At 37.5% G+C, this 26825-nt stretch overlaps 1 protein-coding gene across 3 annotated transcripts in view; it reads left to right on the top strand.

The window, feature by feature from the left end:
- The window catches only part of Rb1cc1 (RB1-inducible coiled-coil 1), an 82407-nt gene that overhangs the window by 29034 nt on the left and 26548 nt on the right, over nt 1-26825 (top strand). For all 3 annotated transcript variants that reach the window (XM_013009347.1, XM_013009346.1, XM_013009344.1), the window contains exons 5-15: nt 77-247; nt 11861-12063; nt 15215-15641; nt 17639-17809; nt 19508-19692; nt 19902-20088; nt 20169-20250; nt 20744-20805; nt 21695-21798; nt 22602-22728; nt 22822-24722. In XM_013009347.1, the coding sequence (XP_012864801.1) occupies nt 77-247; nt 11861-12063; nt 15215-15641; nt 17639-17809; nt 19508-19692; nt 19902-20088; nt 20169-20250; nt 20744-20805; nt 21695-21798; nt 22602-22728; nt 22822-24722 (3620 nt within the window). The remainder of the gene's footprint in view (nt 1-76; nt 248-11860; nt 12064-15214; nt 15642-17638; nt 17810-19507; nt 19693-19901; nt 20089-20168; nt 20251-20743; nt 20806-21694; nt 21799-22601; nt 22729-22821; nt 24723-26825) is intronic.

Here is a 26825-nt window from a genome sequence, read left to right as displayed (position 1 = left end):
ACTTCATATATTGAGGGAAATGTGCATGTTCAGTATTTGTAACATTTCTATTTATATTCTGCATTTTTTTATATAGGACACAAATCCAATTTTTCTTTTTAACAAAGAAATGATCTTATGTGAACGTGCACCTGCTATTCCTAAAACTACGTTTTCAACAGAAAATGACATGGAAATAAAAGTTGAAGAGTCTCTTATGATGCCTGCAGTTTTTCACACTGTTGCTTCAAGAACACAACTTGCAGTGGTAAGATAGAAACTTTCCTTAATTTACTAATTAACTCTTCTAGAAAGGATTCAAGTCTAAATAACACAATAATCTAAAAATTACATATGAAACATGTAAAAGAAATCTTCAGATCTGAGCCTCCTGAGTAGTTAGAATTACAGGTATGAGCCACTGGTGCCCAGTGAGAATATGATTTTCTACAAAGCACAATTATGTTCAAGTTAAACCGTTCTTTTTTTTTTAAATTGAGATTAAGTGATTACATAAATTTCACAAATTACACAGTACTATGAGATAGTGATACTTAGTTAAAGGTCACAAACACATTTTAATCTTAACAGGCAAATTGTCATTATCATGGTCTGTAAAGTTTGTGAATTCTATGAACTTTGAAAATACAATTATTACTTCCACATTAGGAGATATGTACATTTCTTTCTTTTTGCTTAGTGTTAGCAGTTCCCTCTATCCCTCTCATTCCCTCCTTTCCATCACTGCCCTTGAGTTGCTTAGTTCATTTTCATCAATGTCCAGTGCAGCTGATGGGCCCTTCTGATGTATATTTTCCCATTTACCTCTGATTGTGTCCCCTCCTTCTAGCTTTCCTCAGATGTGCACATATTTATACCATATATCTGGTCAAGAACATGGAGTCATTTAGGAATAATACAAACAAATTGAGTGGAGATACTTTGTTTCTCGTATCCTATTTACTTTGTCATATCTCCTTGCATTTTGGATTTAACATCCACATATCAGGGAGACCATGTGCTGTTTATCTCTCTGATCTTGGCTTACCTCGCTCAAAATGTTCCAGCTCCATCCATTTCCTTGTGAATGCCATTATTTTGTCCTTTCTAATGGCTGTATAATATTCCATTGTATATAGGTACCACAATTTTTGGATACATTCATGTGCAGTGGGGCATCTGGGTTGTTTCTATATCTTGGTTATTGTGAACAGTGCTGCAATGAACTTGGAGGTGCATGTGTCATTGTATCCTGGTTCCTTTTCCTCAGGGTAGATGCCCAGGAGTGGTATGGCTGGGTCATAGGGGAGGTCTGTATTTAACTTTCTGAGGCATCTCCAGACTGTTTTCCAGAGTGGTTGTATTAGTGTACATTCCTGCTAGTGTACATTCAGGAATGTACACTTTCTCCACATCCACACCAAATGCGCATTTGTCATTGGCTGAATTTAGGATGTGGGTCATTCTGAATGGGATAAGGTAGGATCTCAGGGTCATTTTTATTTGCATGTCCTTTATGGCCAGGGATGATGAACATTTCCTCATGTGTTTCTTTGCCATTTTTATCTCTTCTGAGAAGTCTCTCTTTAGTTCCCTTGCCCATTTAATGATTGGGTTGTTAGATTTGGGAGGGATTAGTTTTTTGAGTTTCCTGTATATAATAGATATTAGGCCTTTGTCTGATATATTGCCGGTAAATATGTTTTCCCAACTAGTTGGCTGTCTTTCTAATTGGGCGGCTATTTCTTTAGCTGTGCAGAAACTTTTTATTTTAAGGTAGTCTCATTTGTGGAGTCTCTCTCCAATATTTTGTGACCCTGGGATTGTGTTCAGGAAGTTCCTGCATGTGCCTATAAGTTCAAGTGTCTCTCTTACTCTGTCCTGCAGTAGTTTCAGAGTTTCAGGTTTGATGTTAAGGTCTTTAATCTAGTTTGAGTTGATGTTAGTGCATGGTGACAGGCTGGGGTCCACTTATAGTTTTCTGCATGTGGCCACCCAGTTTTCCTAATACCAACAGTTGAAGAGGCTATATACTTCTTCAACTGTATGTCTTTGGCTCCTTTGTCAAATATCAGCTGACTGTAGGTATGGGATTTTATTTCTGGATCTTCTAATCTGTTCCATTGGTCTTTGTTTCTGTTTTTGTGCCAATACCAAGCTGTCTTTGTTATTATGGCTCTATAGTAGAGCTTGAAATCTGGATTCGTGATCCCTCCTGTGTTCTTTCTTTTGCCTAGAATTACTTTGGCTGTTCTAGATCTTTTGTTGTTCCATACGAGTTTTTGTATTGTTTTCTCTATTTTAGTAAAGTATGTCTTTGGGATTTTGATGGGAATTGCATTGAATTTGTATATCATTTTTGGCAGTATGGCCATTTTCAGTATATTAATTCTGCCTATCCAAATCAGACAAATGTATATACAAGATGCAGGGTACCAAAAACAAGTACAGGCACAACAGGGGATATACCATAGAGGGAAGATCATACAAAGAAAACAAAATAAAATTACATAGTAGATTTAAAAACAACACAACAAAGAAAGACCTCATGTTCATATCTTGGGGTTCATTTCACTTAACATCATCTTATGTGGACTATGTACATACCTTTTGGGCTTTTCTCATCTGATAAAATTATCCTAGACATATATATACTGATTGTTGCAAATGAGGAAAACCATGAGACTTCTATTTCTTTGGGTCTGATTGCTTCACTTAATAGGATTTTTTCGAAGTTATTCCATTTCGAAATGGGCACTGTCATTCTTTCTGATGGAAGCATAGAATTCCATTGTATGTATTTACCACATTTTCTTGATCCATTTATCTACTGAGGGGCCATGTGAGTTGGTTCTATATCTTAGCTATGCTGAATAGTGCTGTGATAAGATAGTTGTGCTTGTCCTTTAGTATGGCCTTGTTTGTGGTCATTTGGGTAAATGCCTAGAAGTAGGATTTTGGGGTCATAGGGGAGCTCTATGTGGAGTCTTTTGAGGAGCCACCATACTCCTTTCCACAGTGGTTGATTACACTTCCACCAACAGTGCAGTAGGGTTTCTTTTTTGACCACATCTCCTCTAGCATCTGTCATTACTAGATTTCTTGATTTTAGCCATTCTAACTGGGGTGAGGTAGAATCTCAATGTTTTGATTTGCATTTCTTTTATGGCCAAACATTTGTTTTTAAAGACTAGGCCTCCTCCTCTTCCCCCCCCCCCCCGCCCCCCGGGGGGGGGCGGGCCTTGAACTCAAGGCCTGAGTCTTGAGCCTTCCTGTGCCTTTGAGCCATGATTCTCAGATCTTATGTTCCTGAGTAGCTAGGATTACAGGCTTGAGCCACCATTGCTTGGCCTAAACTTATTTTTAAAAAGATTTTTTTGTACAGGATGGGGGTTATTGTGACATTTCCAAAGGTATATACAAAACAGTTTCATCAAACTTGTCCCTTCTGTCTCTCTCCATCCATCCCCTCCCCCCAGTTAAACTTCACGGGGAAAAAAAACTTTTATTTTTAAAAGAAATAATCTCTATGTAGTTGTACTAATAGGGTTCAAATGAGAAAAATATTATTTTTCTTAATATATCTATCTTTTACATTTCAGGCCCATACTTTTTTTTTTGGGTCCGGTCGTGGGGCCTGAACTCTGGGCCTGGGCGCTGTCCCTCAGCTCTTCAGCTCAAGGCTAGCGCTCTACCACTTAAGCTACAGCGCCACTTCTGGCTTTTTTCATTTTGCTTACGTGGTGCTGAGGAATCAAACCCAGGGTCTCATGCATGCAAGGCAAGCGCTCTACCACTGAGCCATCTTCCCAGCCCCTCAGGTCCATACTTATAACCATTACTGCATTTTGCTTGCTTGCTTACTCAAGGCTAGCACGCTACCACTTGAGCCACAGAGCTGGCCTTTTCTGTTTATGTGGTATTGAGGAATCAAGCTCAGGGCTTCATGCATGCTAGGCAAATACTCTACCACTCAGCCATATTCCTAGCCCTCTTTTTTTTTTTTTTTTTTTAAGCCTCTTATAAGGTTTGAGCTCAAGAGTCTGGGTGCTGTCCCTGAGCTTTTGCTCAAGGCTAGCACTCTACCAGTTGAGACACAGTGCCACTTGTGGCCTTTTCTATTTATGTGGTACTGAAGAATCAGCATTCCCCAGATCTCAGTCTCCTGAATAGCTAGGATTACAGGTGTGAGCCACTGGTGCCCAGCCCTAAAAAGGTTTTGGTTGATATAGTTCTCACATTACTGTAGACATAATCTTCTCCCCTTATCTGTGTTTAGTTCCCAGAGAAGGAATGAATATTTTTCCTACTATATATATATATATATATATATATATATATATATATATATATATATATATATATTATACACTGACTTGTCTCCACAGATTATCTGCTGTTCAGTTTATTTGGTCCTTTTTTGTTCTTTGCTTCTTACTGTTTTGTTGTTGGTTTGGGGGGTCCGGTCATGGGGCCTGAACTCTGAGCCTGGGCACTGTCCCTCAGCTCTGCAGCTGAAGGCTAGTGCTCTACCACTTGAGCTACAGCACCACTTCTGGATTTTTTTCTTTTTGCTTATGTGGTGCTGAGGAATCAAACCCAGGGACTCAGGCATGCAAGGCAAGCGCTCTACCACTGAGCCTTTCCAGCCCCTGCTTCTTACTGTTTTTGATAAGGTTTCTCATATACATTCCAGACTGACCTCCATGTCAAACTTTTATTATTTTGGCTAGTCCTGGGGCTTGAACTCAAGGTCCTTGGGCTTCTTTTGCTCAAGGCTAAAACTCTACCACTTGAGCTACAATCCACTTCTGGCCTTTTCTGTTTATGCAGTACTGAGGAATTGAATCTAGGGCTTCATGCATGCTAGGCAATTACTTTACCACTAAGCCACATTCCTAGCCCAATAGGAAACTTTTGAGACAGGGTCTTAACAGAGTAGGCTGGCTTCAAATTTGCTGTATTCCTTTGTTCCCCTGTGTAGAGATAGATTACCTGTTGGGGGTCACCACACCCAGATTCTTGACTTGCCATTTACCTTTAGTATTATTAATTCTAAGTCTTTTAATAGTAGTAAGCCTTCATTTGCATTATCTATGTAAAAAATGTCCTAGAAACCAGTGAATTAATAGTATTTATATTAAATAAAAACGTAACTTAATAAACACTGGTTTTGATTAGTAAAATGATGGGATCTATGCATTCAAATAATGGAAATGAGATCACATTACTTAATTGGAACAGGATGAAAAAGATATTCTTTGTTGTGAGCAGAAGAGGGTATTAACATGGATGCAAGAGGTGATCAGGCACCTTAGCTTAATTGAGGAAGCAGTAGGCTTTTGTTTGACTTTCTTGTGATGGGCCAAAGTTTGGTAATTGTCTACCAATCATGGGCACACTTTCAGAAGATGTTTTCTTTCCTATGTGTTAAGTATTTTGGCCTTGTTGGTCAAATAGAAGGTAGTGACTTAACCCATAAATTGATCCTGTTGCTGATATCATAATCCTAGATAACGAACTTTTTTTTTTTTTTTTTTTGGTCCAGTCGTGGGGTCTGAACTCTGGGCTTGGGCGCTGTCCCTCAGCTCTTCACCTCAAGGCTAGCGCTCTACCACTTGAGCCACAGCGTCACTTCCGGCTTTTTCTTTTTGCTTATGTGGTGCTGAGGAATCGAACCCAGGGCCTCAGGCACGCAAGGCAAGCGCTCTACCACTGAGCCACCTTCCCAGCCCTGAACTTATTTTAAGGCTCTAGCCAAAAACTGTTGAGTTCCTCCTGTTGCTGACATTATCATCTTAAATCTTTTCTCATCATTTAGTCTGGGCCTTAGGATGAGGACTAAAAACTGATACTCAGTGCTTGAGTTTATGAGAGTTATTTGTGAAAGTCCTGTTAATCAAACAACATGGAAGGTAAAAAACTTCCTAAAAATGCATTTAATAAGCCTTACAAACAATCTTAAAGTGCCTTTTTGTTGGTAGTTTGGGTATTTTTTTTGAAGTCCTAGGGATTGAATTTAGGGCCTTGGACATGCTAGACCAGTGATCTATGACTTGAGTTATTCTTCTAGCCCCCATTCACATTATTTTCAAGGTAGGATCTTGATTTATGCCCAGGCAGTCCTCGGCTGTATTTCTTCTACTTTTGCTTTTTCAAATGAGCTCATCTGTGTGCTTCCCCATAAATAGCTGGCTTAACAGTTATACACTGTTGTGCTCATGGTTGGTTGAGATGGAGTCTCTTGAACTTTTCTTCCCCGTCAGTCCTGAAACCATGGTTTTGGAGTCTCTGCTGCCCAGCTAGCTAGCATTAGAGGTTTGAGCAACTGCATCCAGCCCTAAAGTTTTTTTTTTTTTTTTTTGGGTCCGGTCATGGGGCCTGAACTCTGGGCCTGGGGAATTGATCCCAGGGCCTCATGCATGCAAGGCAAGCGCTCTACCACTGAGCCACCTTCCTAGCCCCAGTCTTCAGCCTTAAAGTTTTTTTTTTTTTTTTGGGGTCCGGTCGTGGGGCCTGAACTCTGGGCCTGGGCACTGTCCCTCAGCTCTTCAGCTCAAGGCTAGCGCTCTACCACTTGAGCCACAGCGCCACTTCCGGCTTTTTTTTCTTTTTGCTTATGTGGTGCTGAGGAATCGAACCCAGGGCCTCAGGCATGCAAGGCAAGCACTCTACCACTGAGCCACCTCCCCAGCCCCCAGCCCTAAAGTTTTGAGATGACAGATTTTTTTTTTTTTTGTCGGCCTGGGGCTTGAACTCTGGGCCTGGGCGCTGTCCCTCAGCTCTCAGCTCAAGGCGAGCGCTCTACCACTTGAGCTACAGCGCCACTTCCGGTTTTCTGGTGGTTTATTGGAGATAGGAGTCTCATGGTCTCTCCTGCCCGGGCTGGCTTTGAATCTCGATCCTCAGATCTCAGCCTCCTGAATAGCTAGGATTACAGGCGTGAGCCACCAGTGCCCGGCGAGATGACAGAATTTTAAAAGAGCCATATGTCTGCCTGCAAAATTTCTTGTACCCCAAAATGATGAAAATATCAATTGTCTAATGAATTCATGCTCCCGGGATATACTATATACTATAATGTGGATAACATGATACTTTGTAAGAAGTGGCATTGCAAATTCTAAGAAATAATAAAGAAATATCCTGACATCTGGTGATGCAAGGTGACAAGGAAAAAAGCCAGGCTTGTGCCTCAGTTTTAACTTTGCCTTCTGCTTCTGTTTTTGTTGTAGTTTTAATATTGTTGTATTCAATTCTACTTCCATCAACAATTAATATTAATTTATACATAGGCTTGAGGTTATTTCTACTTTGTTTTTGTTTTTTGGGTCCAGTCCCGGGCCTGAACTCTGGGCCTGGGTGCTGTCCCTCAGCTCTTCAGCTCAAGGCTAGCGCTCTACCACTTGAGCCACAGTGCCACTTCCAGCTTTTTTCTTTTTGCTTATATGGTGCTGAGGAATCGAACCCAGGGCTTCATGCATGCAAGGCAAACACTCTACCACTGAGCCACCTTCCCAGCCCTCTACTTTGTTTTATATAAGAACCTTCTAGTGTTTTTTTTTGCTATTTAAAAATGTATTTATATTTATTGTTATTATAAAAGTGAAGTACAAAAGGGTTGCATTTACATAAGTCAGATAAGTTAGGTACATTTCTTTTTTGTTGTTGTTGTTGAACTCTGGCCCTGGGTACTGTCTGTCCCTGAGCATTTCAGCTCAAGGCGAACCACTTGACACAGTGCAGCTTCTGGTTTTCTGGTGTTTAATTGTAGATAAGAATCTCAGGGAGTTTTCTGCAGTGCCTCACTTTGAACCACGATCCTGAGACCTCAGCCTCCTGAGTAGCTAGGATTACAGGCATGAGCCACCAGCCACCTGGCTAGGCACATTCCCTTTAGACAGTGTTGCCCCATCCCTTGGGCTCTCCCAGTCTTTCTCACATACCCACCCTCAAGTTGTGTAGTTCATTTTCTTAACAGTGTCTGGTAAGTACCACTGCTTCATTTCTAGTATGTTTTATTTGTTTTAAGCATACTTACGATAAATTCCTAAAAGAGTAATCATTATACCAAATGATGATAAAAGTAGTTAATTCTGAGTTGCCCTCTACACATAGTTCTACCATCCTATACTTCCCACATGCAATGAATAAATATTTGTCTTCCTACTCTCCCACAGAGGATACTAACAAGCTCAGTGATAGTTTATTGTAATTTATTTTTGCTTGAATATCTTCTCAGAGGCTTATTCACATTATATTTCTAGTTGTTGTCAGTATGTCTTTGCCTACTCTTAGTCCTCTTTCATTAAAAATGTTCTGCATTTTCCCTGTCTGATTTGTAGAAATTTCATATTCAGGAGAAAGCTAAGACCCTGTATTCATCAGTTTCCTTGACCATTTCCATTTGTGTTGTGTTTTGTTCATGTGGGAATATATTTTTTATTTTCTATTTCTCAAACTTCTTTTCTTGTGGTGCCAAAGATTGAACTAAGGACCTCTTAAAATGATTCAAATATTCTAGTATATGCAGCTCCCTCCTCCCCTGCCTCTTTTTTGTGGTAGTTCTAGGGTTTGCATTCATCTCCTAGTCACTGTCTCTTAGCTTTTTTACTCAAAGCTAGCTCTTTACCACTTGAGGGACACCTCTACTTGCAGCTTTTTGGTGTTTTCTTGGAGATGAGTCTCACAGGCTTCTGCCTGACCTGTTTTCTAATAAATTCTCAGATCTCAGTCTCCTGTGTAGCTGGGATTACAGGTGTAAGCCACCAGGCCGCCCACCCCCACCCCTGCAGCTCATTAACCCATTTTTTCCCTCCTTATGTTTTATCTCAAACTTAAGACTTCTTAAAAATCAAAAATGTCCCCCTTCATTTATTCACTGTTGTTATAGTTTTTATATAACTTAAATTTTGATACCTGTATTTTTATTCAGCTTGCCATAATCTTATATTTACCACTTAGTTGATAACCACTTATTAAATAATGTATCTTTTCTCTACCCAAAATACTAACATATCCTGTAGTAAATTTCAGTATGTATATAGTATCATATTTGTGTCTTCAGTAGCAAACTGTATTGCCACTTCAGTGTTTGTTGTACTGTTAAAACAATTTATCTTCATTTTATGGTATTTTGACATTTTAGGTTCTCTACATTTATTTTTCCATTTAAAAGTATGACACTTCATTTTTTTAAGTTTTCAAAATTTTGTCATTAACCAAATTTTGTTAATAACAAAGGGGTTTCAATTCTAGAAGTCAGGGTAATGCAGTTTGAACTTCTCATTCTCCTCCATCTGAAATTACTTTTTTAAATTGAAGCTGTTATTTTTGTTTGTTTGTTTAATCTACTGGTACAGGGACTTGAACTCAGGGCCTCCAGCTCTTGCTAGGCCTTTTCTGCTTCAGGCTGGCTTTTCCCACTTGAGCCACACTTCCACTTCCAGCTTTTTATTGGCTTCTGGGAGATAAAGAGTAATCAGAGACTTTGTTTCCCAGACTAGCTTTGAACCACAGGTTTGAATCCTCAGATCTCAGCTTCTTGAATAAGAAGGATTACATGTGTGAGCTGCCTAGCACTCTAGCACTTGAGCCACAGGACTATTTCCAGCCTTTTCTGTTTATGTGGTACTGAGGTATTGAACCCAGGACTTCATGCGTGCTAGGCAAGCACTCTACCACTAAGCTACATTCCCAGCCCATTCTTGTGTTTTTAACTTTATATATGGGAAGGCTGTTGACTTGTGCATTTATACATAGGTATACTCATTCTTTTTTATTTTAACCAGTCCTGGGCCTCAAAGTCAGGGCTGAGTGGCTTTAAAAGCTCAAGGCTGTTATCATTCTGTCACTTGAGTCACACCTCCACTGTGGCTTTTTTGTGGTTTATTGGAAAATAGTCTCCTGGACTTTGCTGCCTGGGCCGGCTTCCAATTGTGACCCCCAGAGCTCAGCATCATAAATAGCTATGGTTACAGGCCACTGTCCACCTGGCCTAATTTTTGCTTTTTTAAATGAAAAGTACATGTTCTGAACATTTGCATTATCTGTAATTATTTTTTGGTAAAGTTTTGGTAGCATGAAAATTTCAGGTTCAGCGTTGCTGCTCTGGAAAGAAGAATCGGGCTTGTTTTGGGAGACAAATGATGTAAAATGGGCTAAATAGTCAAGGGAAATTTTATGTGGGTTTTTGCATGGAAGACTTATAAGAATATGTCTACTACCATCTTGTCCTGCTCACCTAGTATTCTTATTTAGGGTAGAGTTTTTCTTTTGAAACCTCTTGATTGTTTGGGGCCTGTTGTGCTTTTAGCGGAGGGAGATGCTGTAATATTGAAGTTAGACTGCATTTGGTGGCACAGGTCTGCAATCTTAGCACTCAAGGAGATTCTTGAGTTTGTGACCAAAACAGGCTAGATCTTCTCTCTCCCTGCCCCGGTTTAAAGAAGGATTACTGCAATGTTAGAAACTCTGTAAGTCTTAGTAACTTCCCTTTAATAAGCAAATTTGTCAGTGGTTTAATTCTTATTTTTCATAGAATGGAGTTGAAAATCTCAAGTTAGTTAATAATATTACCATTTAAGTTTCCTGTCATTTGAATATTTAATTTTTTAAAAATTAGCATACATTAATTATATTAGGGGATTTTAAGATATTTCCATACAAGCATACAATGTACCTCATCAGCCTTATCTATTGTGTTTCTTTTTTCATGTATGTGTTTTCAAATAGTGTCTACATTGCTTTCTAATAGTTTATGCTTCATAAATACTTTATTCTTTGGAGTGAATTTCAAACATCTGTTCTGAAGATATTGCAGTTTACATAAAATATTTTCAAGAATTTGATAGTTTCTAGGAATTCATAGTTTCTACGTTAATATGTTTTAATAATTGATAATGTTTTAAGTTCTTAGTTTTCACGTCTTGTTTTTTATTTTTTATTTTTTTAATTTTAATTTTTATTGTAAAAATACTGTACAGAGGGGTTACAATTACATGGGGTCACCTCTTGTTAAAATATATTTTTGTTGCTCTTGGTGTTCATTGTTTTTTGTGAGACAGGGTCTTAAGCTATCTTCTGACTCAGAATCCTCTTCTCTTCGCCTTGCTTGTGCTGGCATTACAGGTGTGATTCACTGAAGCCCATCTCTAAAGAGAGAGTGTGTGTGTGTGTGTGCGTGTGTGCGCGTGTAAGATTGTTTTTAATAACTATGTCTACCTTAAGGTATTTCTGTAAAGGATGGTAGCCTTTAGTACAGCATATAATAGTTATTATTCAAATTATTGACATCATCTACTGTTTTCCACAAGTAACAGCTAGTATCCTTCTATTGATCTTTCCATAAGATACCTGTTCGGACTTATCAGTGTTTAAATCTGTTACATTTATATTTTAGGCTTTTTTTTTTTTTTTTAAGTTGGTCATGGGGCTTGAACTAAGGGCGTGGGTGCTATCCTGGAGTTTTAGTGCTCAAGGCTAGCACTCTAGCACAAGAGCAACAACTCTACTTTGACATTTTATTTCGTGCTTAATTGGAGATTATAGTCTCACAGGCTTTCTTGCCTGGGATGGCTTCCAATTGTGATCCTCAGATCTCAGCCTCATGAGTAATTAGGATAGGATTTATGTGTGAGCCACTGACACTGGCTATCTTTAGACTTTTTTTTAACAATAAAAATGAAACACTTACTGAGCTATAACTTAGGAGTGAGTAGAGTGCTTGCTTGATTAGCATGCATTGCTCTCCAGTACTGCAAAAATACCAAAAGCAACACTTTATTTAAAATGTGCTTAGAATTCATGCTGACAGATTTTATGTATACTTATGCAGGTGTGCATAAAAGCCATTGCTTTTGTTTTTCTTTTTTCAATATAGGAAATGTATGAAGTTGCCAAGAAACTTTGTTCTTTTTGTGAAGGTCTTGTCCATGATGAACATCTTCAACATCAAGGCTGGGCAGCAATCATGGCCAATCTGGAAGACTGCTCAAATTCATACCAGAAGCTACTTTTCAAGTTTGAAAGTATTTATTCAGATTATTTGCAATCCATAGAAGACATCAAGTTAAAACTTACTCAGTATGTTTCTCATTAAATGGATAATCTTTTTTCGAAATAGTTTTGGTCCTTATATGTTAGTTTCTTAGAGATTATATATTTGCTTAAGTCACCTTTTTTGAGTCTTAGGATCATGCCATTTATTGGTTGTAGTTATTAAAAGTACATGATTGTTGGGCTAGAAATGTGGCTTAGTGGTAGGATGCTTGCCTAGCATGCTTGAAACCCTGGGTTCAATTCCTCAGTACCATGTACACAGAAAGTCAGAAGTACCATTGTGGCTCAAGTGGTAGAGTGCTAGCCTTGTGCAAAAGAAGCTCAGGGACAGTGCCCAGGGCCTGAGTTCAAGCCCCAGGAATGACAAAAAAAAAAATACATGTTCGTAAATTTATAATTTATACATGATTATATTTAGCTTCATTTTAACATATATTATGTCTACATTCCTATATTTGAGTTATTTTATGAACAATATTCATCGTACTTTTAGAGGATCAAATTCAGAGTCTTGTACATTGCTAGGCAAAATACTGGATCACTGAGCTATCTACCTAGCCCTGAACTCATTTATAAAACTTTTTGTTTCTCACTTAATATAGAAAAGGTAAACATAAAAAGAAGACATCTAATCAGAGTGGCAAAATTATTAGACAGCAAGCAAAAAAAAGATTAATTTTTTTTTATTAGCTTACATTAGTTACACAGAATGACACTTCATTTTTACATTCGCATATAGGTTTACAGTATATTGCAATCAGTCTTACCCTATATATCTTTCTCTCTTTCCTTCTTCTCCACTTCCCAAAAGAAAGTGATTTTTAAAATATTGTCAATCTAGTAAAGAAAATGGAATGACTTTAGCTTTCCCTTATAGTAGCTTTCTGTTTTGGTTTTTGTTTATTTGTTTGTTTTTGTGATATTAAGGTTTGAACAGAAAGCCTTATGGGTTGCTAGGCAGACACTATAGCAGAGCTGTTTTTCAAGCTCAGGATTTATTATATAGTAGTAAATGTAATGTCACATTTGTAGAGAAAAGGCTTGTAATGTAAAAACACAGCAATAATATCCTTCCCTAGGTTTTATTAAAATTTTTCCATTTTTGGTATTCTTGTTATTATTTGTACTGCTAAAGGTCAAACCTGGGATTTCATGCATGCTACTAGGCAAGCACTGAATCTCTGAACTATACTCCTTCCCTCAGTACCTCTCTCTCCACTTCCCTCTCCCTCGCCTTCTCTTCATTTTGTTCTTCTCTCCCTTTGAATTATCTCTCCTTTGTCATGTAACTATAGATTTTGGCCTTAAGGTGTCAATGAAAGACATTGAGAGAAAAGATAATGAATAATTAAGACTAGAAGGATCTTTTTAAGTTTATTATAATAACCTTTTCAAGTAGTGGTTTTTTGTAGTTACTAATTATGCTAATTTGTACTGTTTTATGTATGATTTCATAAAAGTCCTACTATGTCTTTTTTAAAACTATATTTGAGATGTAATGAATCTAAGAATTACCTTAACATAAAATCATTAATTTTGGGGATCTGTTGTAGTTTAAATGGTACCAAGCATGAAATCTTAAACAATAATTGTTATAGCTTATGAAAAACTTTGAAAAAAATCTTATCTGAGTGACTACTATGGTAAATGTTTATAAATGTGAATTTTTCTTTTTTTCTTACTTTTTTTTCCCCCGGTTGTTCGTAGGGCTTGAATTCTGGGCCTGGGCACTGTCCCTCAGCTCTTCAGCTCAAGGCTAGCACTCTACCACTTGAGCCACAGCACTACTTCTGGTTTTCTGAGTGGTTTATTGGAGATAAGAATCTCATGGACTTTCCTGCCTGGGCTGGCTATGAACCTTGATTCTCACATCTGAGCCTCCTGAGTAGCTCAAATTACAGGCGTGAGCCATTAGTGCTTGGCTAAATTTGAATTTTTCTGTATTTTTGTGCCCATTCTGAGGCACAAAATTTAGGGACTAAGTACTGTCCCTGAACTTTCTTTCTCAAGTCTAACCCTGACACTTAAACCACACCTCCACTTCTGGTTCTTTAGTGGTTAATTTGATATGAAAGTCTTATAGACCTTCCTGCCCAAGCTGGTTTCGAACCAGAATCCTGAGGTATTAGCCTTCTGAGTACCTAGGATTGCAGGCATGAGCCCCTGATACCCAGCTTGAATTTATTTTGATAAAATATTTTATAAGCTGGGTGCTAGGGGCTTATACCTGTAATTCTGTCTCCTCAGAGGCTAAGCACTGAGGATTGTGGTTTGAAGCCAGCGTGTTCAGAAAGGTCTATGAGACTCTTTTTTTTTTTTTTAATTGTAAATATGAGACTGTTAATAACTACCAAAAAAGCTGGAAGTAGATCTGTAGCTCAAGTGATAGAGCACGTTATCCTTAAGCACAAAAGCTCAGGTACATTACTGAGGGTTTAAGCATTAGGACTCTCTCTCTCTCTCTCCACACACACACACGCGAGAAAGGGTTTTTTTTTGGTCGGTTGTGGGCCTGAACTCTGGGCCTGGGCGCTGTCCCTAAGCTCTTCAGCTCAAGGCTAGCACTCTACCACTTGAGCCACAGCGCCACTTCTGGCTTTTTTCTTTTTGCTTATGTGGTGTTGAGGAATTGAACCCAGGGCCTAATGCCTGCAAGGCAAACGCTCTACCACTGAGTCACCTTCCCAGCCCCCACTAAAGGGGTTTTTCTGCAGTGTTTTTTGTTGTTGTTGTTGCTGGCTTGTTTGGTTTTTGCTAGTCTTGGGGCTTGAACTTAGGGCCTAGCTTGGGCACTGTCCTTTGAACTGATTTTACTCGTTTATCACTCTACCACTTGAGCCATAGCACCACTTCAGCCTTTTCTGTTTATATGGTACTGAGGAGTCCTAGTGCTTCATGCATGGTTGGCAAGTCCTTTACCACTAAGCCCACAATTCCATCCTGCAAATGTTTGATTAATGCATATTATCCTAGTCTGGCATAAAATAGCTAGCTTATTATTAATGAGTGTTTCAATTTGGTAGTGATAACCTGTCCACTTAGCAGCTAGCTCATGAATTGGTTTAAGTATGATAATAAATGTGCTAAGGTTTGTGTGTGTAATAATGAGAGTTCATTCAAAGATGACCAGAGAGGTCTTACTGTTTGACTGACAGATTTTTTTTTATATTTTAAGTTTAGGAACTGCGGTTTCAGTAATGGCCAAGATTCCACTGTTGGAGTGTCTAACCAGACATAGTTACAGGGAATGTTTGGGAAGACTGGATTCTTTAAATGAACATGAAGGCTCAGAAAAGGCTGAGATGAAAAGATCTGCTGAATTGGTGCTCTCTCCTGATATGCCTAGAACAACTAACACATCCTTGTTAACCTCATTTCACAAGTCATTGGAACATGTAGCTTCAGATGCCACAGATGCTGAAAGTGATAGAGAAATTAAGGAATCTTGTCAAAGTACGATCCAGCAAGATGAACCTTCAGTAGCTGCTAAAGACAGTGATTTGCCCTTTTTTAATGTTTCTTTGTTAGATTGGATAAATGTTCAAGATAGACCTAATGATGTAGAATCTTTGGTTAGGAAATGCTTTGATTCCATGAGCAGGGTAAGTAATACTAATATATTAATGCTAGCATTTATTTTATGAAAACTGTTCTTTGCATTGGAACGTCATAGGTGGAATTAGATTTATTTAACTATTAACCCAATTCATGAAGTAACTAAAATTACTGAAGATTATTTGAGATATAAGCCTAATTTTTATTGCAATGAGGATTTACTTAGTAAATTGCAGTGAAGTACTTTTAAATACTCCATATCATTTAAAAGGTAAGGCACTTTGATCTTATTCAATTTTATAATTAAATCAGCTCCATAAGTAGGTACAAAATGAAGTCAGAAAGGAAATTGATGACGGTACATGTTTTAGTGCTATGTAATATTAATATCTTGAAGATTTCTCTTGTCAGAATATAATGGCTAAAATAGTTTGACTTTTATTGAGTGATAGATAAGAGGTTTATCTTTAATTCATTATTCTTTAATCATTATTTAGAGAAAGCAAACTCATTGTCTAGAATAGCTGGAAAAAGCACATACTTGATTAAGTTTATAAGACATAGATGTAAAATCTTTAAAGATGTTTCTTTTTATTTATTTTTTTAATTTTGAAAATACTATACAGAGGGGTTACACTTACATGGGCAAGATAAAAGTTTCTTTTTAGTATCTGCTTCCTGATGACATCCAAAAAAGGGAAGGTATTTCATTGTATTAAGATGGTGGAAGGGCATGGAATATGTTAGAGAAATATTATTGCCAAATTGGTGAAAGGTAGGCTAATATTACCACTTGAATAACCTAAATATTCCATTTCTGGTTCTGGATAATTAGCTGAATCAGTGAGACCAGCATAACTGTGGTAGGAAGAGTTCCTGCCACCAAGCAAGCAAGTGGCCCTGAGTTCAAACACTAGTAACATCAGACACCTCCTTTACTCCAAAAATGAAGTTGGCTTTGAGTTTTCATATTTAAAATGAAAATCTAGCAAAAACATTGGTTTTACTTTGCTTATTTTTTTGGGGGGGGGAGGGGTGTTCCGGTTGTGGGGCCTGAACTCTGGGCCTGGGCGCTGTCCCTCAGCTCTTTAGCTCAAGGCTAGCACCATTTCTGGCTTTTTTTTCTTTTTCTGCTTATGTGGTACTGAGGAATCGAACCCAGGGCCTCATGCAAGGCAAGCAAGCACTCTACCACTGAGCCACCTTCCCAGCCCTTACTTTGCTTTTGTATGACAGGAGGATGGAAAAAAAAAATAATCCTCTTTTGGTTTCATGATGAATATTTAAAACCAATTACACCTATTGAAAACAAAAGTTAGCTAAACTATTTCAACTAAGTATTTTTTTCTTGATATTAATACTGACTTTTCAAAGATGGAACTGGATGTGAGTTTTATATCTAATTTGAGATGGCTCACAGTTCAAAACCAGCTCATTGCCAGATGCTGGTAGCTCACACCTGTAATCCTAGCTACTCAAGAGGATGAGATCTGAGGATCACAGTTCAAAGCCAGCCCAGGCAGGAAAGTCCAAGAGACTCTTATCTCCAATAAACCACCAGGAATCCAGAAGTGGCACTGTGGCTCAAGCGGTAGAGCATTAGCCTTGAGCTGAAGAGCTGAGGGACAGTGCCCAGGCCCAGAATTCAAACCCCATGACCAACCAAAACACAAAAACAAAAAAAAAGTCTCAAGGACTTTCCTACCAGGGTTGGCTTTGAACCAGGCTCCTTAGACCTTAGCCTTCTGAGTAGCTAGGATTACAGGTGTGAGCCACCAGTGCCTGGCGATGAGCTGGTTTTGAACTTTGAGCCACTAGCACCCAATGTATATTCTTAAATTTTGTACAATGCTCTAGTGTTTTCTTTATTAGCATATTTACCATACTCTTGATTTTTCCTTTAAAGTATAACTTAGGTATTTCATGTATTTTTCTTTTAGGTCTTTATCACTTCTGTATCTGAGTCTTCATATTAAAATAATATGAAATATAACTTAAACTCTTTCCTGAAATTTTTGTTTATATGTATTTGCTTGTCGTTTAGCTTGATCCAAAGATTATTCAACCTTTTATAAAGGAATGCCGTCAAACTATTGTCAAACTTGATAATCAGAGTATGAAAGCTATTAAAGGGCTTGAAGATCGACTGTATGCCTTGGACCAGATGATTGCTAGCTGTGGCCGGCTGGTGAATGAACAGAAAGAGCTTGCTCAGGTACCTATTTCTGACCTCTTTCAATAAAAATATAAATACTTGTATTTGCCTTTATAAGTACTGAATTTACTATGTCCATTTGTTATGTTCCATGTTGTAATGAATAAATACTTGTTCTTTTCACTCTCTCTTTTTTTTGGGGGGGGGATTAGTTGTGGAGGCTGAACTCTGGGCCTGGATGCTGTCTGTCCCTCAGCCCTTCAGCTCAAGGCTAGTGCTCTACCACTTAAGCTACAGCACCACTTCTGGCTTTTTTCTGTTTATGTGGGCCTCATGCATGCGAGGCAAGCACTCTGCCACTGAGCCAACTTCCCAGCCCCAAAATACTTGTTCTTCCTGGTTGAATTTGATAAGTTATAGTGAGCTAAGAATATTTTAGATAAACGTTGAAATATAAATCATGAATGTGTTTACTGGGAATCCTTCTAACCTTAAATGGAGTGAATTAAACATGTTTGTATAAATAACTATATTTCTTTTGGTGGTTATTTGGGTTGATGCATCTTTCTTTACATATGTAGACCAGTATTTCATTAGGAACACCAGTAAATAGTGAGAAGAACAATTTTCTCTTTATTGTAATATACTTTCCCTGGCTTGTCATACACCTGATTTTTTTGTTGTTCAATTTTTTTTTTTTTTTTTTTTATGTTGTGGGGCTTGAACTCTGGGCCTGGGCACTGTCCCTTAGCTCTTCAGCTTAAGGCTAGCGCTCTACCACTTGAGGCACAGTGCAACTTCTAATTTTCTGGTGTTTAATTGGAGATAAGAGTCTCAGGTCCGGGCGCTGGTGGCTCACACCTGTAGTCCTAGCTACTCAGGAAGCTGAGATCTGAGCATCACAGTTCAAAGCCAGCCCGGGCAGGAAAGTCTGAGACTCTTATCTCCAATAAACCACTAGAAAAGCAGAAGTGGCACAGTGGCTCAAGCAGTAGCTCACTCACCTTGAGCTGAAGAGCTGAGGGATAGCACCCAAGCCCAGAGTTCAAGCCCCACGACTGACAAAAAAAAAGAGAGAGAGAGAGTCTCAGGGACTTTCCTGCCCAGGCTAGCTTTGAACCTTGATTCTAAGATCTCAGTCTCCTGAGTAGATAGGATTACACTCATGAGCCACCAGTGCCAGGCTTCTGAAATTCATTTTGATAAATGTTAATTTTATATGGTTAGAGGGACAGAGGTGGCATTTCACATTTGTATTCCCCCCCCCCCAAAGTATCCTCTTTTGGTTCTTTGAATGCTTAGAGTTCAGTATAATTTATCTTGTCCCTGTGTATTTTAGCTTCTGAATATGAGAGAAAACACATGCCATTTGTGTCTCTGAGCTAGGCTTACCTCACTTAGTTCTTCTAGGTCTATCATTTCCCTGCAATTGATTGACATAATATTCTTTCTACTGGCTGTGTAAAATTCCATTGTGTATAGGTTCCACATTTTTTTGTACCCACTAATCTATTGTAGGTCTTCTGTGTTGTTTTCATAACTTCACTATTGTGGGTTCAAGGAATTTTTTTGTTTGTTTGGCATTGTTAGGAATCATGATAGGTAAGTGCTCTATCACTGAGCTACATGTTTAGTTATAAGGGGAATTTAAAAATCTTATTTGAAAGTAGAATAATTTGTTTAACCAATAATTTTCTCATAACTGTATGTCCATGTCATTCATGAAAGACAATTACATGTTAAAATTTTTTTCTGAAGGGATTTTTAGCTAATCAGATGAGAGCTGAAAATTTGAAGGATGCATCTGTATTACCTGATTTGTGCCTGAGTCATGCAAATCAGTTGATGATTATGTTGCAGAATCATAGAAAATTGTTGGACATTAAACAGAAGTGTACCACTGCCAAACAAGAACTAGCAAATAATCTGCATGTCAGACTAAAGTAAGTGATCCTGTCATATAATTTAGGATCTTTATAGTTACTGCTTATTTTTCAGTAGTATTATTTTTTCCCTACTGCAGTATTAAAATTTTGATTACCTGGGGGTAAAAAGCCATAGAACTTTTACATCTTACTTTCCATAGCTTAACTAATAAATTATTTTTCACAAACTTTTGAGTCTGCTGAAAATAATGAATTTTGTTCTGTAGGTGGTGTTGCTTTGTGATGCTTCATGCTGATCAGGATGGAGAGAAATTGCAAGCATTGCTCCGCCTTGTAATAGAACTGTTAGAAAGAGTCAAAATTGTTGAAGCTCTTAGTACAGTTCCTCAAATGTATTGCCTAGCTGTTGTTGAAGTTGTAAGGAGAAAAATGTTCATTAAACACTACAGAGAGGTATGCAGTATGAATTGTTTTAACTCACTATGTACATTAATGATTTGTATTGCTATTAATATAAACTTTTCTGCTCTTAGTGGGCTGGTGCTTTAGTTAAAGATGGAAAGCAGTTGTATGAAGCCGAAAAGTCCAAAAGGGAATCCTTTGGGAAATTATTTAGTAAGTCTTTTCCAGTAATATCTATTCATTATTTATCTATTTATTTGTTGTGGGGCTTGAACTTGAGGTATGGGTGCTGCCCCTGGGCTTTTTTACTCATGGCTAGAACTCTACCACTTTGAGGTACAGTCTACGTTTTAAGTGGTTAATTGAAATAAGAGCTTTGGGTACCTGCCTGGATTGACTTTGAACCATGATCCTTAACATCTAATCCTTCTGAATAGGATTACATGTGTGAGCCACCAACACCAGACTTTGTTTACAATTTTTAATGAAACAATTTTTATTGCATAAATGTGAATTACTTACAGAATTGTACTATATGTATGCGATAGTAACTAGCATTGAAACTTAGAGAAACATTTGTTTTAAAACCTGTAGAGATGTTCAGTTTTAATTATGGAATGTGTCGTGTTTTGTAGTAGTTTGTCAAGCCTGAGAAAATTTTTTATTTTCAAGTTCTAAAATAACTGTTGTTAATTTCTTTACACAGGGAAGTCTTTTTTAAGAAACCGTCTGTTTAGGGGACTGGACTCCTGGCCCCCTTCCTTTTGTGTATGTATATTCTATCTGTGGCTAAATTTGTATAATTTTTTTTTCTTTTTAGAAGTAGAGGCATAGGTGGGGAATGTGGCTTAGTGGTAGAGTGCTTGCCTAGCATGCTTGAAGCCCTCGGTATTATTCCTCTGTACCATATAAACAGGAAAAGCTTGAAGTGGTGCTCTGGCTCAAGTGGTAGAGTGCTAGCCTTGAGCAAAAGAAGCTCAGGGACAGTGCTCATGCCCTGAGTTCAAGCCCCAGGATTGGCCAAAAAAAAAAGTAGAGGCACATATCAGAAACAGAATTGCTTGCAACTTTATTAAATCAGTGGAGAGATGTTTTTTGACTTCAGAAGTTAGCAGGAATGAGTTTTAAGATGTATTTCTAATTTTTTCAATCACAATTTTATATTAATAGCTCCTATTGTATGTACTATTAAGATTGGTAGGATTAGTTGACCTTTTTTGCCTACCTACTTTCCATCTTCTCTTTCCTCATTCTTTCTTCCCAAGCTTTACCTCTTCTATACCATTTTGTCTCCTGTACCTTACTGGCTTGGCAAATCAGAATGGGATGACTCTTCAATAAGTCTTCATTGGAATTAAATAGTGGAAAATGAGTTTAATGTATTTATAAACTAGCTTTATCTGATTCCATTGTTTTTTTAAATTATTGAGAGGCAATATTTTGATGACTTTCTTTACTATAAAACAGGGAGGACCAAGCATGTTAATTGGCCACCAAAAACTCATTCCAGTCTGTTAAATGTCTTTTTAAAAAATAATTTTATTTTCTAGTTACTTTCTCTTGTAATCATGATTAGATAATTTGACACATTTTCCCAGTTCTTTGTATTTAACTATATATAATAAATAAGTCTTTTATATATTTTTGCTGTATACAGACTCAGAAGCCTAGAAAGTTTGATTGTGAACTTCCGGATATTTCGTTAAAAGATTTACAGTTTCTGCAATCATTTTGTCCTTCAGAAGTTCAGCCATTCCTCAGGTAAATGCCCTTAGTATTTTTAACTTCATTTATAAAATTTTAATTTTTTCATTGTATAGAAAGCAGCACTAGTATTAAGAGGTACGAGGATTGACAAATATTTTACAATGGCCTGGCTCTTGTGATGTGACTGGTTTGGGAAGTTTTTGGGTAATGTTGACATTCAGAAAATGATAATGCTATTTATTCTTTATTTTTGGTGATCGTGGGCTTAAACTCGGGCCTGGCCCTTTCTGTGAGCTCTGCAGCTTAAGGCCAGAGTTCTACCACTTGAGCCACACCACCACTTCCTGTTTTCTGGTGATTAATTGGAGATAAGAGTCTCACAGACTTTCCTGCCCATGGTCGCCCCTCCCCCTACCCCCCATTGTGGGGCTTTAAGTCTGGGCTTGGGCACTGTCCCTGTGCTCTTCAGCTCAAGGCTAGTGCTTGAGCCACAGGGCCACTTCCAATTTTCTAGTGGTTTATTGGAAATAAGAATCTTCCAGAGTTTACTGCCCAGGCTGGCTTTGAGCCTTGACCCTCAGATCTCAGCCTCCTGAGTAGCTAGGATTACAGGCTTGAGCCATCAGCACCCTGAACAATATACTCTTTACTGACAGTTATTGTGATGTGGCATACTGATGGAAAACATCTTTCTTAACTCCTTACTGATTATGACTGGGACTTCTTCAAGTTTTCCTGATAATGATTAGAAAGGACTGCTTATGCTATGATTATTTTTGATGTAATGAATAATTTGTAGTTGCCTAACTTCTGCTTATGAAACCAGAAATTAATTTACTTTTTTTTTTTTTTTCCAGGATTCCTTTACTTTGTGACTTTGAACCTCTTCACCAGCATGTACTTGCCCTACACAATTTGGTAAAAGCAGCACAAAGTTTAGATGAAATGTCACAGACCATTACAGATCTGCTGAATGAACAAAAGGCAAATGGAGTTTTTTTTCCAGACAATTCACTTCATTAGTGTATGGTGTTTTATTGGTACAGCTCTTTTAAGCCTTTTTCCTCTGTCTTCTAGGTGTCTGTCAGTCAGTCATCCCCACAATCGGCTTCTTCCCCAAGGATAGAAAGTGCAACAGGAATTACAACTACTACCTCACCAAGAACTCCTCCTCCACTCACTGTTCAGGATCCCTTATGTCCTGCAGTATGCCCCCTAGAAGAATTATCTCCAGATAGCATTGATGCACATACATTTGATTTTGAAACTATCCCCCATCCAAACATAGAACAAACTATTCACCAGGCTTCTTTAGACTTGGATTCATTAGCAGAGAGTCCTGAGTCAGATTTTATGTCCGCTGTGAATGAGTTTGTGATAGAAGAAAATTTATCATCTCCTAATCCTATAAGTGATCCACAGAGTCCAGAAATGATGGTGGAATCACTTTATTCATCAGTCATCAATGCAATAGATAGTAGACGAATGCAGGATACAAATACATGTGGTACAGAGGACTTTGGAGATCATTCTTCTCTGAATGTACAATTGGAAAAATGCAGAGTTGTTGCCCAAGAATCTCACTTCACTATACAGACTATCAAGGAAGATCTTTGCCACTTCAGAACATTTGTACAAAAAGAGCAGTGTGACTTCTCAAATTCTTTAAAATGTACAGCAATTGAAATAAAAAACATTATTGACAAAGTAAAATGCTCCTTGGAAATAACACTAAAAGAAAAGCACCAAAAAGAATTACAGGCTCTAAAAAGTGAATATGAAGGGAAACTTGAAGCACTAGTAAAGGAGAGCGAAGAAAATGAAAAGAAAATTAAAAAACTGAAAGGAGACTTAATATGCCTTGAGGAGGTATTACAAAATAAAGATAATGAATTTGCTCTGATTAAGCATGAAAAAGAAGCTGTCATTTGTATGCAGAATGAGAAGGATCAGAAACTGTTGGAGATGGAAAATATTATGCACACTCAAGATTGCGAAATTAAAGAACTGAAACAGTCACAAGAGATAGTGTTAGAAGACTTGAAAAAGCTCCATGCTGAAAATGATGAGAAAATAGAATTATTGAGGGCAGAACTTCAGTGCTTAGAGCAAAGCCACCTAAAGGAATTGGAGGACACACTGCATGTCAGGCACACACAAGAGTTTGAGAAAGTTATGACAGACCACCAAGTATCCTTGGAAAAATTGAAACAGGAAAATCAAGAAAGAATTGATCAAATACAAGAGTTTCATGCCACAACTGTGCATGAAAAAGAGCAACAGCTACAGGAGTTGAAACTCAAGGTTTCTGATTTGTCAGACATGAGATGCAAGTTAGAGGTTGAACTTGCATTGAAGGAAGCAGAAACTGATGAAATAAAAATTTTGTTGGAAGAAAGCAAAACACAGCAGAAAGAGACTTTAAAATCACTTCTTGAACAAGAAACAGAGGCTTTGAGAATAGAAATAAATAAACTAAACCAAAAAATTCAAGATAATAATGAAAATTATCAGGTGGGTCTAGCAGAGCTAAGAGCTTTAATGACTATTGAAAAAGATCAGTGCATTTCAGAGTTAATTAGTAGACATGAAGAAGAATCTAATCTACTTAAAACTGAATTAGACAAAGTAACATCTTTGCATAACCAAGCATTTGAAATAGAAAAAAACTTAAAAGAACAAATAGTTGAATTACAGATTAAATTGAACTCAGAATTGAGCATTCTTGAAAAACAAAAAGATGAAAAATTCACCCAACAAGAAGAGAAATACAAAGCTGTTATCCAGAGCCTTGAGAAAGACAAAGAGACTTTGCTCACAAGCCATGAACAAGACAAAGAACAGTTAATCCAAAAGCTTAATTGTGAAAAAGATGAAGCTATTCAGACTGCACTGAAAGAATTTAAATTGGAGAGAGAAGTTGTGGAGAAAGAATTATTAGAAAAAATTAAACATCTTGAGAATCAAATAGCAAAAAGGTAAGAATTTAGTCTGTAATGCAAAATTAAATACTGATGATTCAAATGTGTGAATAATCACAGTACCTCTATTCTTTAGGGGAACTGCTAATTGGAATATTTTTTTATAAATAAACAGTTTTACTTTTTAGTAATATTTTCAATTTTTTCTTTTTTTGGTGGTACTGGGATTTGAACTCGCATTTGCTTAGCTGGCACTCGGCCACTTGTCATTATTTCTTAAAAGTAATAGACTGTAAATCATTTAGGGGCTTTAAAAATGAATATTTTTAGATATTTAGAAAATGCTGTTTTGAAATTTTGAAATGTTTTGAGGATCTTTTTAAGCTCTTTCAATCCATTTTCCACAGTTTTTACTAAAGTATTTGGTTTTATTATTAGTATGTATGTATGTATTAAAACCTGAACATTGTTTAGGAACCGCTAAATCATAAATGGGGACCATACAGGGTGTTTTTGTTATTTCCTGATAGTATAATTTCATTAATTTTTTGTGTGGTTAGAGAGAATTTTTAAAATCCAGGTGGTAGTAGTTTGTGGGGTTTTTGTTGTTTAAAACATATGTGTCATGTTATTTGGTCACAGAGGTTAGTTTTTAGTGCTTATGCTTTTTAAAATTTGTCATGAGATTTTGTGACCCAATAAATAGTTTACAGCATATAACTGGTATCAATTAATTGTATCATTATTTGTAAAAGTGAACATTTATTTACTATACTCTCCCCTCCTAATCTGTATTCTAAAGGGCACAATTTAGTAGAATGTACTTGAATGCATGTTTACAAACCTGAGCGAACAATGGTCCCTAAAGTCATTGCTAAGAAAAGCATATCAAAGAACCATAACTGAATGGTAGTTAAAAGGGTGAGAACTATTGCAATAGGAAAAAAAGAGACAACTGTATAGAACTGGTCTCAAATCTGTTCATAACATGGACTATTAGAAGTTTACTTCAGGAAAAAGGGAGGAGGTTAGTGAATGAATACTAAGATAAAGGGAATTGTAGCCAAATTGCCCCATTTATAGATTCTTGCTGAAAGTATGCCGAAGTGATACCCAAGAGAAGAGAAAGTGAATTTGATCAGATATTGAGGGCCAGAGTCAGTTCTCTCCAGATTGACTTACAGAGCTTCTTGCTACAACTGGGTAAAACAGATTCAACAAGAACAGATGCCAACATTGGAGCCTAGAGCACCTAGAAAATCCAACTAATATTTAGCCAGAGAGTCTGTTCATCTAAAAGTGATCTATCAGGAAGACAGACACTGAAGCACTTATGGAAGCCGAATGTTATCTGTCTCATGGGCACGCTGCTGCAACATTCAAGAATCTCTTCAAAGTAGCAATGTTCTGGTTTAACCTGCAGCATAAAATAGGTAGCTCTCAGTTGGCTTTCCAAGAAGCTCCTGTGAAACTGCATTTGGCTCCAAGCAGCTTGGGAGGATCAGCCTGTGCTTCTCTTCTACCTTCCAAACCTTGCAGGTGTACTTTTCATTGTTAAACTTGAAAATGAACAAAGGATTCTGGGCAATGTAGCATATTTGCATTGAAGTGTGAAAGCGTAAGGGCAATGCTGAGGTGAAAGCAGACCGTCCAACACTGTAAACTATATTTTAAACTCAGCACTTTTTTCCCATATTGAAATTTTAATAAAGACACTTCGATATCCTATTTGTTTGATGTGATGCAACTTATGTTCTCCCAAACTCAGGTCACTCTAGCTCTTCAAAGGTAAATAGTTGATTTTCATTTTCCTTTCTGCTATCATAATTTCTTTGAGAGGTTAATAGCTGAAATAAGGGGTAACTACCATTACTATACCGTATTTTATAACTTAGGTACTTGGAGAGAGGCTAAAAAAAATTGATACATGTAGGCTTAAGTACTAATGTTAATTTGTGTAGCCAGCCTTATACCACTGGCATAGCAAGTATTTCAACTGATTTTAGTTCTTTTCCTGATCAAATGTGGTGGGTTTTTTTTTTGTTGTTGTTGTTGTTTGTTTGTTTTTGTTCGGTCATGGGGCCTGAACTCTGGGCCTGGGCACTGTCCCTCAGCTCTTCAGCTCAAGGCTAGCGCTCTACCACTTGAGCCACAGCGCCA

This window comes from Dipodomys ordii, unplaced genomic scaffold (genome assembly GCF_000151885.1).
Source record: "Dipodomys ordii isolate 6190 unplaced genomic scaffold, Dord_2.0 Scaffold9, whole genome shotgun sequence".
Taxonomy (NCBI): Eukaryota; Metazoa; Chordata; class Mammalia; order Rodentia; family Heteromyidae; genus Dipodomys; species Dipodomys ordii.
Note: the sequence above shows the minus strand (reverse complement) of the source record. Positions and strands in the feature narration are given on the sequence as shown.